This window comes from Tenrec ecaudatus, chromosome 13 (genome assembly GCF_050624435.1).
Source record: "Tenrec ecaudatus isolate mTenEca1 chromosome 13, mTenEca1.hap1, whole genome shotgun sequence".
NCBI lineage: Eukaryota > Metazoa > Chordata > Mammalia > Afrosoricida > Tenrecidae > Tenrec > Tenrec ecaudatus.
Window position 1 is genome coordinate 30,274,564 of NC_134542.1, and position 14,540 is coordinate 30,289,103.

General features: G+C 39.6%; 1 protein-coding gene across 3 annotated transcripts in view; it reads right to left on the minus strand.

Moving 5' to 3' along the window:
* The window catches only part of PTH2R (parathyroid hormone 2 receptor), a 137,208-nt gene that overhangs the window by 30,298 nt on the left and 92,370 nt on the right, over nt 1–14,540 (minus strand). For all 3 annotated transcript variants that reach the window (XM_075529629.1, XM_075529628.1, XM_075529630.1), the window contains 3 exons: nt 11,938–12,127; nt 9,765–9,918; nt 3,000–3,060 (listed from right to left, as the gene is read on the minus strand). In XM_075529629.1, coding sequence (XP_075385744.1) covers nt 3,000–3,060; nt 9,765–9,918; nt 11,938–12,127 — 405 coding nt within the window. The remainder of the gene's footprint in view (nt 1–2,999; nt 3,061–9,764; nt 9,919–11,937; nt 12,128–14,540) is intronic.

A 14,540-nucleotide genomic window follows, 5' to 3' on the forward strand; every position in this document is an offset into this window, starting at 1 on the left:
TGGACTTTGGGTTTCCACTACATCCACTCCCCTTCACATAGATTTACATGTGTTTTTTGAACTTCTGATATTCATTCCTGTCGACACCTCGTGATCACACAGGCCGGTGGGCTTCTTCCATGTGGGCTTTGTTGCTTCCCTGCTAGATGGCCGCTTGTTTACTACAAGCATTTAAGACCCCAGACATTACAGCTTTTGATAGCCGGGCACCATTCCAGCCTCATTTTTAAACTCTCAACTTTTGCAGACAATGTCTCCAGGATAAAGGATAAAAATTAAAATATTATAAACTAAGATTTAGAGAAGAATGAGCCTTACATTTAAAAATGAAATAACAATAAAGAAAGGTGTTCTTTTAACCAATTATTGCCTATAAGTGTAAACCAATAAAACAAAAGAATAATATTTGACAATGAGTTTTGATCACTTAAACATTGAAGTTGTCCGTGATTGCATTCTCCTCGTATCAGTAGTGTCCATGAAAGCAGAAATCGAAAAGTTAAATGACATGTTATACTGGGAAATGTTGCTGTAAACGTACTCTTCAAAGTTTAAGAAAAACAAAGATGCTACTTTGATGACTAAAGGGCACCTGATCCAAGTGCCGGTCTTTTCAATTGTCTCCTATGCATGGGAAGGTTGTTTGATGAAAAAAGAGAAGACCGGGGAAGAATCGGTGCATTCAAATTGTGGTATTGACAAAGAATAGTGATTATGTCACGGTCTGCTGCAAGAATAAACGAATCCATCTTGGCAGAAACAGAGCCAGGATGGTCAGTCGAAGCAAAGTTCATGAGACACCAACGTGCTTACCTTGAACACATGCACAGGGAAGACCAAGTACTAAAAAGGTCATCTTGTTTGGTGAAGTACTGGGTCGGCAACAGGGGGCGCCCTTAGTGAGACGGGGCACAGAAGTCACAATGGACTCACATTCCCACAGACCCATCAAGAAGGCAGTGCAGGTCTGTCACCTGGAAGGTCGCCATGACTTGGGAACTAACACCACCACCAGTATATTCTGAACCCATCAGCTGTACTAAATGCTTGGTGTGCATTGGTTCATTTAATCTTATAACAGCCACCTGAAGAGAAGTGCTCACTGTATCTGCATTAGGTAGACCAAGAAACGGAAGCCCACATAACAAATGTGTTATCACAGAACCAAGCAGTGGCAGAACCAAGTCTGCTAGGAGCCTGACCCTGATCTATATGATGTGCCCAGGCAGAGTCCCTAACGTGCTCAAGATGGAAGATTCAAGCTCACCCAGAGGCATCGAGGAAGAAAGCTCTGATGATCTACTTCCAAGAAAATATTATCCATTGAAAACCCTATGGAGGAGCCACATGAGGCTTCCCAAGAGTTGGAATCCACTTGACAACAACTGGTTCGGTTTTAGGGGCTTGGGGGGTGGTTCTTTTATCTGCCAGATATTGTGTTAACTGCACTATATATATTGTTGCTGTTTATGTCTTATTATCTTGGTTTTAAAATGAGAAAGTTGATAGGTTGCCTGCTTTTTCATGGTCCCACAGTTAGCTTCAACTGAATGAATGCAGAGGAAATCTAAAGAAAAGGCTCTTTATCACACTCAACATTGGTACCTGTGCTCTTAGATGCCACATTTAATTAGCTCAAAACTACCTGGAAGATCCTAAATAATCACAGTTTAAAAAAAAGAATTCCCCTCTAATGGACATTTGTTTAACATTGGAAAAATGTCATTCTATTGTGAAAGACAAGAAAACAGATACGGCGGATAAAATTCATAGTTTGTGGATCAGTAGCACATGTTTATTAAAGATGGATATAGCAATACCCATGGCATATATATGTCTGTATATAGCAAGCTGGTATTAAATTCATGCCTGCCCCACATTGCAACCCTGTAGATCTCTACAGAAGTAAACAGACACAGCTTTCTGGTAGCTTCAAATCATCAACATTCTGTTTAGCCCCCAAATGTTTAACCAAAGTGCCCCCGGGGTCTATACTAAATCTACAAGAGACTCAAATGCCTAAATCACTCAATATTCTTTTTTTCCTTCCTTATTTTTAATAATTTATTCTTAATTGAGAGTTAGTAGATATATCATTCCATAGTTCAATCACCTCAAGCAGAATTGTATAGTTACTACCACAACCAGTTTCCAAACATTCTTTTTCCTCCTGGACTTCTGGACATTGTCTCCCTTTTACCCTACACCAGCACCACCACTGTACACACCTCCCCCCCCCCCAAAGACTCTTATTCTACTTGCTGACTCTATAGTTTCATCCATCCTAGGTTTCATATAACAAAACACAGAAAAACATATAACACAGCTCCATGAGGGTGATCTTCGATGATATAACACCTCTGAGAAACACACTCACATGCACAAACAAAAATACAGAAAATGTTGAAAACCAGATTGGTGAAACCCATTCCCACATCCTTTGTGCAAGCAACACAAAACTCAGAACTTCTCAACAGGCTAACTAAGCATTATAGCCACGAACAGGTATCCTTGCCCTATATCCGTCTGAGCAAGCAAGTGGATGTCCTTGACACTGTCATTCCATCCTCCGCAATGTGGACCCCCTTGCTTGAACCCAACTCTTGTCTTATCACGACACCATCGATAAGGGAAGGTGGATGTGACTGGGAGTGGCGGTCGCGGGGGAAGAAACTGAGGAATACGGAGTAGTACAATCCTTGCCCCTGTTTGTACCCTGTACCAAATGTGTTAACTTCCCCTTCTCACAGCATGTGCTAACTTGATTTCCTAAACTAGGAGGCTTAAGGACCTTGTGCTAATCTGAATCTTTCTGATCTCTGACCTCGGGAAACTTGCTAGTGATCTAATGAAAGCTGCCACTGCATCAAGGTGATTTTCCGGATGACATCCTGAAAGGGCAATGTCATTAAGAAGAACAGAGACTGACTCCTGAACGGGAAGCGTCTGAGGCTGGAGAAAATCTGAAGCTCTCCCCTCCCCAATTCTCTTTCACGCACCTTGTGTCAGCCAGAGTTGCTCGTGCCACGGCCCAGGCTGCAGCAAACGCTGCTGGAAACCCTGCAAAGCAACAGGGGAGGCAGAGCATGATTTCTATGACAGTACAGCAGGGGTTTTTCCTGACACTGAATAGATAAAATAATACACAATTAAAAGCTGAGAGAGATCAACAGACATGAGCAAGGTTGATATGTAAGCAAAGACAAATCTGCTTCATCTTCTTGCCCATCAGCAGAATGCGCTGAGTTTGGGCTGGTGACTGGCAGAGTTTTGACGTTATTGATTCCCCAGAGTCGGAAGACCATGGCTGGCCCAATATTCACAGAGGGATGTTGGAGCAAGCCATTTTTGGAGGAGGCTGAAATCCCTGGAGCCAGATGTAGCCAGTGGCTGGTGTCTGCGAGTCTGATTCCTACCACGCTGGCAGCCACGTGCTTTCTAGGAGCAAGGCACTGAGACGGGCCCTTAAGGAGTCATGGGGAGGCTGCTGTTTCCAAACATTAGGACTTCATAGTCCAAAGATATGAAAGCGTAGAGAAGCTACCATTTCCATTTGTAAAATTGGGACGTCTCGAACAGTTTGTCCCCTTTCTTTTTTATTTTAGTTCTTCAAACAGAAATATTTGCATACATTAGTAGGCAAGCCAAGATAGACCGATGAGTTACTCGGATGACTTGGTCATGAGATATTTTGCTCCATGAATGTGGGCTTGCAGTGCCAAATTCTGACTTCTCCTTGGCCCATTCACCCTAGGAGAATGACAGGGCAGTTCATACTACAGTTGATTAGTCTCTGGCACCACAAAGAAATCATAAGCCATAACTTTTATAAACACTGCAGTAGAGACCTAGAGGATTTAATGAGTGACTTCCCATTATGCAGCTTTTAGGAGAGAGGCTTAAATAAAGTATACAGACAGAAGCCGTGATGAAAACAATACAGATGCCAAGAAGCACCTTACAAAAGAGGGGGGTGGTGCTAACTTAGGATTTTTTTCTTAAGCACTATATTAAATGCCCAAATGTTATTTTAAAAGTATTTGTAGTTTTTCCAATATTCTTTCTCAGCAATAAAGTGAACAAAGAAATGGATTCAGATAAAGAAAACTTTGGAGAGAGAAAAATGAAAGCAAAATGGTACCATAATAGACTTTTTCTTTAGTTTCCTGAAATGTATATCCTGGTGGAGGAGGCAAAATTGACAAAACAATACATGTTTTCAATTAGTGCCCTAGGAGAAGACTGTGTAATAGGTGGGGCCCAGCCCCTCCTGACAGACTAGCTAGAAAAGGAAAAATATTCTTTTGCTGTCCTACAATCTTGCCAGGGTTTAAAATGTGTCTGTTGATGGCACTGGCAGGTAAAGATTAGACAGCTAACTGCAAGGTTAGTGGCTCAAACCCATCAGCTGCTCTGCAGGAGACAGAAGAAGCTGCCTCCTCCCATAAAGATCTACAACATTGGAAACCCTACCGAGGGTCCCCAGAAGCTGGACGTGGCTCAATGGTAGTAAGTCGCATTTTGGTTTGGGGTCCATCTTTGATCAAGACTTTCATGTGTTTCTAATTTCAGCTCTAATCTTCTGCTTCTCTTACAATCTCCTAACCAGGCATTTCCCTGAACGATATTCTACACAGCGGTGATTCGTGTCGCCCGAGTTGGCATTAGGCATTAGATGACTGTAGAGAAAACATGGGAAGCACTGTGTCTGAACAAAAACTGCGTTTCCCATCTTTGTAGAGCGCCCCATCCAAGACTAACACAGAGGGAAAAGGAGAAGAGAATAGAAAACCAACTTTGGGGTTCTTTACGGATGTTTGGCTGCCACGATTGGCATCGCATTATTGCACACTTGAGAACACGTGGAGACAGAGGGAAAAAATGTCTAAATGCAAGTAAAGGTTACTCAATATATGTGCCTGCCTTGCAAGTTGAGTTTCGGACCCAATGTTTGTATGCATAAAACAAGAGCCTGCAACGGAGACAGTCTGGTCTGAGAAGTAGACAGGTTCTGGTTCAACTTCATCATTAATTGGTGTTGTAATGGCAGGACTCAGCTTAGTATCCTTCCAGATGAAGGTTGGGATTGAGAGCAGGAAAAAATCGTATCAATTAATCCCTTTCACCACATAAACTCTTAGGCAGAACTCCACTGGATACAACTGAGAGTTGTTTTGAAACCAAAACGGGGCATAGGATTGCTCACTTAAGATCAATGTACTTTTACCTTCTTTTGGGCAAATACTGCGGAGGCTTCGTTGAACTTGCCCATCCTCCTGCCAGGCCAGTAAAATACTGTAAAATCACAGCTTAGATCATAAACGGTAGAGTCAGTGCAAAAATTAGAGAACTGGTCTGACCCGGGGAGCCCTACATCTGCTCCAGACATAAATGTTTTACTCACCAATTGCTTAGCTTCTTAGCAATTCATATTGACTGCTCAGATGGGAAACACTGAGCTATGGGCCTGGCTTCCTCTCTCTGTTCTTCACATGAAGCTGGATTTACGTACTCACCACCCGCTAGAAGACCCTCCTCACCAGTTTTGCTAGGATGTTCTTGATTCTCTTAGGATTCTCAACACTGACTGAGCATATCTCCTCTATTAAAAACAATGTCTGTCCCTTTGTTTGTTTGTTTATTGGCAGGGTCTTTGAAAGACTTTCATCGTTACAAAGGTAAATACTTATTTGTGAGACACTAAAAAGTGTTACCTCCTCTCAAATAAAATTACAGAGTTATGATAGAAATATTTTTTTAAATATCATAGTTTGAAATGATCAGTTCATAATTTTCAAAAATACTCTAGAAGATAGTGAGTCGTTATAAAAAGATCTAGCTTGAAATACAGGAGCGTGGCAGTGGAAAAGAAAATATGTTTACTAAATTCGAGGCTTTCAGTGGGCAAAAACTAGACAATCAAATTGTTGAGGAGGAAGAAAGCAGTAAAGTGTCACTGGAAAGACCTGGCAATGAATTTTGAAACCAGGTAAACCCACAGTGACACACCTACATGACGCTTGCACATGTGAAACTAAAGGTGGCGGTCATGAATTTCTTTTAAAGAAGTAGCAACCTCTATAATTTTCAAGGACGAGGCGCGAAACCCCGAATTTAAGACATCTGGCAAAGTGATCCACATAGCAAAACCAAGAGCTTTGTCTTTCCCAGTGTCAAAGACGGATCCTTTCATTGCTAAACACAATTTTAACTTTAAATTAATTATCAGCATAAATAATAAGGACACAAAAAGCAAAGGAAACAGAAAAATATTTTTCTTGAAAAAAATTAAGATATTTATGCTGAGGTGTTATAATATCATAACTAATGAAAGGCAGATTTCATTCATTAAACTTTCTGAAGGTAGTTTACAGGATCTTAACAGAGAAACAAAGTAGCCAAAAGTATCAGACTATATGCTTCCCGTGTGAGAAGATTTTGACAGACCACGCATCTCTATATTTCAATTAGATTCACTGCCAAAAGGATGATCGAAAAATGTTTGCTGAACAGTGATAATTTTAAAATATAATAAAATATAATAGTTCCTGCTGGCTTTCAAAGATTACAGTATATTAAAGTATTCTAATGTATAGGTTGGCAACAGGTACATGACTAAATAATATTACCGGGCTAGGTGGGGTTTTGTTACTTGGTTTTTAATTTTTTTATTACGCTTTAGGTGAAAGTTTCCAGAACAAATGAGTTTCCCAGTGGGTAGTTGGAACACACAGTGCTCCCTGACCTTGAGCTCCCCGATGTTTTAACACTCTCCCCGTTTCCACCCTGAGGGTCCCATTTCCTGTCAGTGGGATTTTCTACCCCTTCTTGCCTCCTTATTTTTGCTTTTGGGCAAATGTCCTTTAGATCAAATACAAAAGATTATTCTAAAGAACACACACTCCGATTATATGATTTATTTTATAGGCCCGTCTGTTGTTTGACTAACAGGTAGTCTCCAGGAGCAATTTCAGTTCCGAGTACAAGAATGCGCTTGGGGCATAATTTCAAGGGTTTCTCCGCTCACTACCAGACCAGTGAACCTGGTCTGTTTTGTGAGTTTGTTTGTTTGTATTGCACACTTTTCTTCCTCTCTGTCTGAGAACACTGTAATTAGAGTGGTCAGTAGTGGCGACCAGTCATCATCTAGTTTTTCTGGTCTTAGGGTCACCTGCGCAGTGGTTTGTGTGGTCTATTAACTCTTCAGACTAATTGCTCCCTGGAGTCTTTGATTCTCTTAACACCCTCCTGTGCTCCAGATGGGAAGTAGCTAATCATTACATCTTAGGTGGCAACTCAAGGCTTAGAGTTTTAAAATGATAATTTATACTATCATCTGATAGTGATCATTAGAGATGGTTGCTAATATAGAAACCTCCTTGGTGGCACAAGGGGTTAGGTGCTGGGCTGCTCATTGCAAGGTCAGTGGTTCAAGAGAATTGTAGCAGGTAAGGAGGCAGCTGCTGCCATCACGATTTTCAGTCTTAGAAACGCTATATGAGTCTGCCTTGTACGGTTGCTGTGAGTCAGGATGGACGTGATGGCAGTAGGGGTGGGGAACAGGGAAGTAAATCACCACTTTCAATAAACAGAAAGCAACAACACCGGGACCTTTTAAATACAGCGGGGGGGCGGGAGGAATTGTGAAAGGGCAAAATGAAACCCAAAATAAAATGCCTGCTCCATGCGACAATTGAGAGAGGGAGAAGGACGATTAAGAGTGGGGTTGGTTGGGGTGGAAACGTCATCATTAATATTTTCTTTCACTCCATCATCTTGTTTTACACTAAGAGGGTGCCAAAGCCATCATTTCAAAATATTTGCCTTCAATTTAGTAAAGGTCAGATAGGGAACCTGTTCCTCTTTAGATAACATGTCCTTCCTTTCCAATTTGCTCCTTTGAATTGGTGAAATGAACTCCAATAAAGCAGCTCCACACATCACCACAATGTGAGTAATGCTGTTTTAAAATATTTATCCAGCAGAATATTGCTTAAAATTAGGTCCAAGTAGGAACAACCGGAACAAAGGAATCCACCAAGCAAGTCTTCCTCTTCTCTAGAAGAGCCAATATATCACTTCATTGGAAGAAAGTATGCAATTGGTTTCATTATTAATTACCCCAATAAAGTGTGCTGCAAGCAGATTGTAATACTTTGGATCGTTATTTTTGTCATGGGAATTTGGGACAAAATGAAATAAAGGCAGTATGTTTTGATTATATAGCAAAACAGAACATTGTTATGACTAACTGTGCTGAGATAAAAGAAAAACAAATTAATCTGCTAATCAAATATGGTAGCTGTGTTTTAAGAGCAGAAACTATACTTAAAATAAGAGCATTATGATACCCTGTAATATACAAGGGGTACCCCTCAAAAAGGAATTTTCCCCCCAAAGCTATGTGTTTAATTTTGTTTTACAAAACAACCTTATCACCTTCAAAATACTCTCCATTACACTTAATACATTTGTCAAGTCTGTGATTCCATTCTTGGAAACATTCATCAAGCTCATCTGTTTAGATGGCTAACAGAGCCTCCCTCATTTTTCCTGCACCTCTTCTATGTCATCAAATCACTTTCCTTTCATGTCCCTCTTCATGCACAGAAACAAAATTGAAGTCACACAGAGCAAGGTCAGATGGTTAAGGTGTGTGGGATAAGAGAGACATGCTGTTCTTTTGCCCAAAACGGGTGCACTGAGGTGGCTGTGAGCAGGTGTTTTGTTGTGGTGGCAAACTCAGTGCCCCATCTGCCACAAATCAGGCCTTTTTTGTCACACACTGTTACACAATCTTTTCAGAACCTTTAAATAGAAAGCTTGTTGAACAGTCTAACTTGGTAGAACAAACTCCAATGCACTATCCCCTTCACATTAGAAAAAAAAATGAGCATCATTTTTTGGAGGAACCCCTTCCTATATGCATATATTCATACATTCTCTCGCTCAAAACTCACTGCCATCAAGTCAAAGCTGACACATAGCAACCCCTGTAGGTTTCTGAGACTGCAACCATTCACAGGAGTAGAAAGTCCAGTCCTTCTCCCACGGAGCTGCTGGTGGTTTCCAAGTGCCGATCACGTGTATTTCGGCATATCACAGTAACCACGGAACCACCAGGGCTCTCTGTATGTCCTAGGCTAGATCTTTCCCCTTTTTAAAATAAAATAGAAGTATAGAGGAGAATTAGAAACAGACTAACCACATAACCACAACACCATTAAAACTCCAAACTCACTGCCCTCACGTCAATTCTGACTCACAGCGACCCCAAAGGACTGGGTAGAAATGACCCTTGAGGTTTCCTGGACTTGACATGTTTACGGGAGCAGACAGCCTCACCTGTCTCCCAACGAGCTGCTGGTGGGTTGGAAACACTAACCTTACTGTTAGCGACTCAATTTGCAGCCCACCACCGAGGCACCTTTTAAATGAGCCAAGCTAAGTGTATCTAGTTTAACAATGTATTCTATTAAATTGCCTTCACAGAATTCTCTGGCGAACTCAGTGTAAGAACAATAATCATAAATTGAACTTTAAGTCTAGAAGCACTGGGAAAATTACAGGTTTGATTTTAACAACTTTCCTCTAAGAAGAGACCCATGAAAGGGAAAGGAGGGCAAAAGATGCGAATAAAGAGATTATTTCAGGAATATGATGGAAGGAATATTGATGGTGAACAAGTAAAGTAATTGAATCATGGCAAGAAGCCCTCCAATCTAAAATTCAGTTCAAAAGCAAGGGAGATATGAAAGCCTTACCCCAGCCTATCAAGGTGAAGCCCCACAGATACTTGGTGTCCGAGAAGAAAGCCACAAAGATTAGACTATGCAGGTAGAGACCTTCCACCAGGATCCAATAGTAGTTTGTGGCCAAGAAGTAAATAAACATCACAACAACAATCTTGCACCCAGTCTGTTACAAGCAAACCAAAATTGCATCATATTAGAACTCGTAACAGTAGCACATACAACGTAAGACAATATTTTCAAATATCCTTCATTTTTCTGTTATAGTCTAATATGTTTCTGATGTAGAGTAACACCAACACTGTTGAAAGAAAGGAGAACAGAGTTACTATAACATAGCATTTCTAAAAATACAGGTTTTATTCTATTGCTCAAAAAAGTCTTTCTCCTAGAAAACATTGCTTTTATTTTTCCTGTTTATTAAAATAATACATGATCATAAAAAATTGAAAGTACAGAAATAATACACCAATTATTAGCCATAATTTTACCACGAATTTATTGTATTCTATTCTTTTTTATGCAGTTGCTTCACATAGTTGAGACTCCATGTGTGTTATTTTTTTATAATTGGACATGAAGTAAGTATTTATGGAGTGCCTATAATGTGTCAAACACTGTAGCAGGTTCTGGAAGCATAAAACTCTGCCCTTGAGGAGATGACAATAGTGAAAGAATCAGAAAATAAAAGAGCACATACACAGGGAGAGAATAATAAGTCATAGTTCATAACAAGCACACTGACAAAACTACAGTAAAATACATAGAATAAGAATGATAGAGATGCCATTTTATTAATAACGCAGTAATTCGTGTAATTAAACACAATATTTCCCCTTCTTCAAAACATCAGTTTAATAACTACATACAAATTTCCATGAGGGTATTATCGCTTAATTCAACAATATTTTACTGTAAAACACTTAAGGCAGTTAAAAAATAACTATTAGCTTCAGTTGGTTTGGTATGTTATTGTAGTTTTCACGGTTTGGTTGACTGGTTGGCTGGTTGGCTTTCACTTTCCCAATATTCCTAATAACTTGTAATTGATGTTTTAAAAAATGACCTCACATTTCATAGAGAATTGTGTAAATTTTTTAAGTATTCGGATCTTGAGTAAAATGTGAATTATTAATTGAAACTTTCTTGTAACATGGTAAAACAGTTTGGTTCACAGCGTGGGTTTTACCCTTTTTAAGTAACTATATATTCCTGAAATTTGACTACTCCAGAATTTTTATAAGGTTTCATCTGACGGGCAGTAATGCATCTTTCCTTCACAGCTTATAATTACTTGATTCATTAAATACCCTCTATCTAGTCTCTGTGTCTCATGGTGTTGCGAGGTGACTACAGTCCGTATGATCTCTCATTATTCAATAAGCTACTTGTTCACAGTGCAGCAGCATCTTGCAAGAGAGAAAGTAGGGTAACATCTAAGGTTTCTTGATGTCTGTCCTCAACCGGCACACTATCACGCCCACCTTTTCTATTACACAAAGTAGGTCACAAAGCAGGCTGTAGTCAGATTCAGCAGGTGCTACAAGATACAGGGCAAAGGGTGTAAACAGAGGCAGGACATTACTTAGGACCGTCAGGACCATCTACTCTACCAAATGTCCAGATATATTGTTTCAGTGGTCTAAGAAGTAGAATCATTGGGTATTCTAGTTAATAAGTAATACTAGAATATTGAAGAACAGAATCAAGCATCATGGAATCTTATTTTGGAATATATGTTTAGTCCACAGTAAAAGGACTAAATCTTGTGGACTTTTCTAACCCAAACTCCTGGTTTTCCAGGGAGTACTTTTGAGTTTGGTTTCGGTTTGGCTTTGATTTGGTTTCTCTTTTAAAACTGATGAGTCATGGTAATTGCTACAGGCCATACATGAAAGGCAATTTCTGTTCCAGAAATGTTCGTGAGGAAAGATCCCAAGCACTTTCTATAATCTAAAATGATGAGTGATTAGGCATGAAAGTTAAAGATAGAATTGAGGCTGTATATGTCATTAAACAAATTGACCATTTGTTTCAATTTTTAAAGAAATGTTATTTCGCAGAACAAGACACCCAAGATAAGCATGCTCACCCAAGATAAAACAAGATAAATGTGTTAAACCTTACTTACTTATTTGTAATATTATCTTAATCGGCAAGGGAAAAAAGTAATATAAATACTTACATACTGTGATTTGTCTATAGAAGAGAGGTCCACGGAACTTTGAAGGTCGCCCTGTCTTATCAAGGACTGCAGCTCCTTCACTCCCATCTGACCGTGGACCACTCTGTCCTTCACAAAGATGCTCGCAGCCCTCAGCATGAAAGACACAAATAAGTGCATGTGGATATAGTTCCGGGTGCAATGCAATCGCCTATGAAGAGGAAATGTTCAGTATTTGGATGTGCATTAAATTATAAATGGGGAGAAAAAAATGTATAAATGAATTGCAGATTCTCTGGGGAAAGATAAAAGGAGGAGAAAATGAGAACCAAGACTGTAACTCATAATTATGGATTTCCAATAAAAACAACTGGGATCTAAAGATACAGTGTAACTTTCTAAAGCTACAATATGACTCGCTGAGCATAAATTTTAAATGGATCCTAATCCAGTATCATACATTGATATTTGAAGTAGTCAGTATTTCATACAGTCTTATATTTCACTGTATATTAAAGTAAATAATGATTAATGGAAAACCACCTGGAAAGGAGATAAATAGCATTAAACTTAGAACTTTAATATTTTCTATATATTCTTTACAAGAGAAATTAAGATATCTCAGTTGCATGACAAAATTTTATTTCCTAGGAATATCTGAGAGTAAATAAGTCTAATGTTAATCAAAGAGTGTTGGAATTATAAAGGAATCATAGACACATGTTAAGTTAATAACATATTTAGAGGTAGATATAATTCCACTAAGCTCCAGTACAGAAAGCTAACTACAAAAAGATAATTTTTAAACTCTTAGGGAAAAATGGGAAAAAAATATGTATGATCTTGGCCAAAAATTCTGCTCCACCACTGCTGGGCGGTGAAAGCATAAGTATATGACTAACTACTTTCCCTTTCAGAGAGGTCGAGGCACATAAATATTAAGAGTAGAAAATTTGTCATCCAAGTAATATATCTTTATATCTCATATTACAGTGGTAAAGTTCAGATAAGACTGCCTTAAATGTCCAGTAGTTTGGAAGAAATTATATTTCAATGCCATGGATATGTGTGTACATTATTTGTGCACAAATGATTCTTTCCAGTGATTGATTCCTCCACGGGAGAGTTGTAGGTGCAAGCAGTATTCGGTCATATCGACTATCAGATGCACATGGCAAATACTTACTGTGAGTAACACTATCAGAGTACATAGCAGGTGTGGCCTTTCAAGCGGCTCAATGCTCTTCACTATACTAATTACAAGAGTCTCCAATGTGGTGACACAGAAGAACTTCTTTGATGTTTGCAAAACTTTGTAAGGTGCAGAAAGAACTTAATGTTAAATAAATTTCTAGTCATTTGCATCCTTTACATTGTTAGGTGCCCATTTCAACGTGTAGCTCCCCACATACAAAGGAGGGACACCCAGCCCTATCCTGAGCCATCTGCGTGATGGTTATGTTTGAGCCCAGGCTTGCAGACACTGTGTGGATCCAGCTCTGTAAGGGTCACTCTGTTGCCGATCTTCTACTTTACCAACCAAGAGGACCTTTCCCAGAAACCAATCCTTCCTGACACGTCCGAAGTACATGAGACGAAGTCTCACCATCCTTACTTCTCAGAAATGTTCTGGCTGTATTTGTCCCGAGACAGGTTTCGAAGTTTGTCTGGGAGTCCATGGGATTTCTTCCTTCGTCTGAGAGGCAAACTTTCAATATTCTTCACCAGCACCATAATTCAAAGGGATCGATTGTTCTGTCTTCTCACTTAGACGGTGTCCCGCGGGCACGTCCATGGGCACGTCCATGTGTGGCAACTGAACATGCCAGGGCTGGGGTCAAGCATGCCTTCATCATCCTCAAGTGACAATAGATTGTTTGTTTTCTTGGCTGCTGCTGCTGCCAGGGTGAATGATTTTGGATGCAGGCAAAATTAAATCCCTGATAATTCAGTCCCTTCACCATTCACATGATTTTGCTCATTTTCCACTTGTAAGGATTCTGCTTTCTCTGTGTTGAGGTACACTCCATGGTGATGGTGGTAGTTTTTTATCCTTAACCGTAAGTGCTTCAAGTCCTCTTCGCTTTCAACAAGCAATATGTGTCGTCTGCACGTTGTTGGCTGTTAATGACTCTTCTTCAGCGTTCTTGCTCACATAATCCATCTTCTCAGATTATTTGCAGAATATGCAGATTAAATTTAAAAAGATTTCAAAATACAGCACTGACACACTCTCCTGATTTTAAACCATGCTGTATCCCCTTCTTCTAGTCCAGTGACTTCCTCTTGGTTTTGTAGAGGCTCACATGAGCATAATCAAGTGTTTGGAAATTGCCATTTTTCTCAATGTTATACACAATTTCTTTTGATCCACATAGTCAAATGTATTTATGTAGTCATAACCAATGAAATCCAGCTAAACATCACTCTTGTCTTCTCTGATTTCCATCAAGATCCATCTGACGTCAATAATAGTAGCACATTCCACATCCTCTTCTGAAGCTGGCTTGAATTTCTGGCAGTTCCTTGCTGGTGTACTGCCCTAACTGGTTTTTTTTAATTATCCTGAGAAAAGAATTTTGCAAGACCAAGGACTACAGCTAAGCCTGGTGGAGTGGAATGGC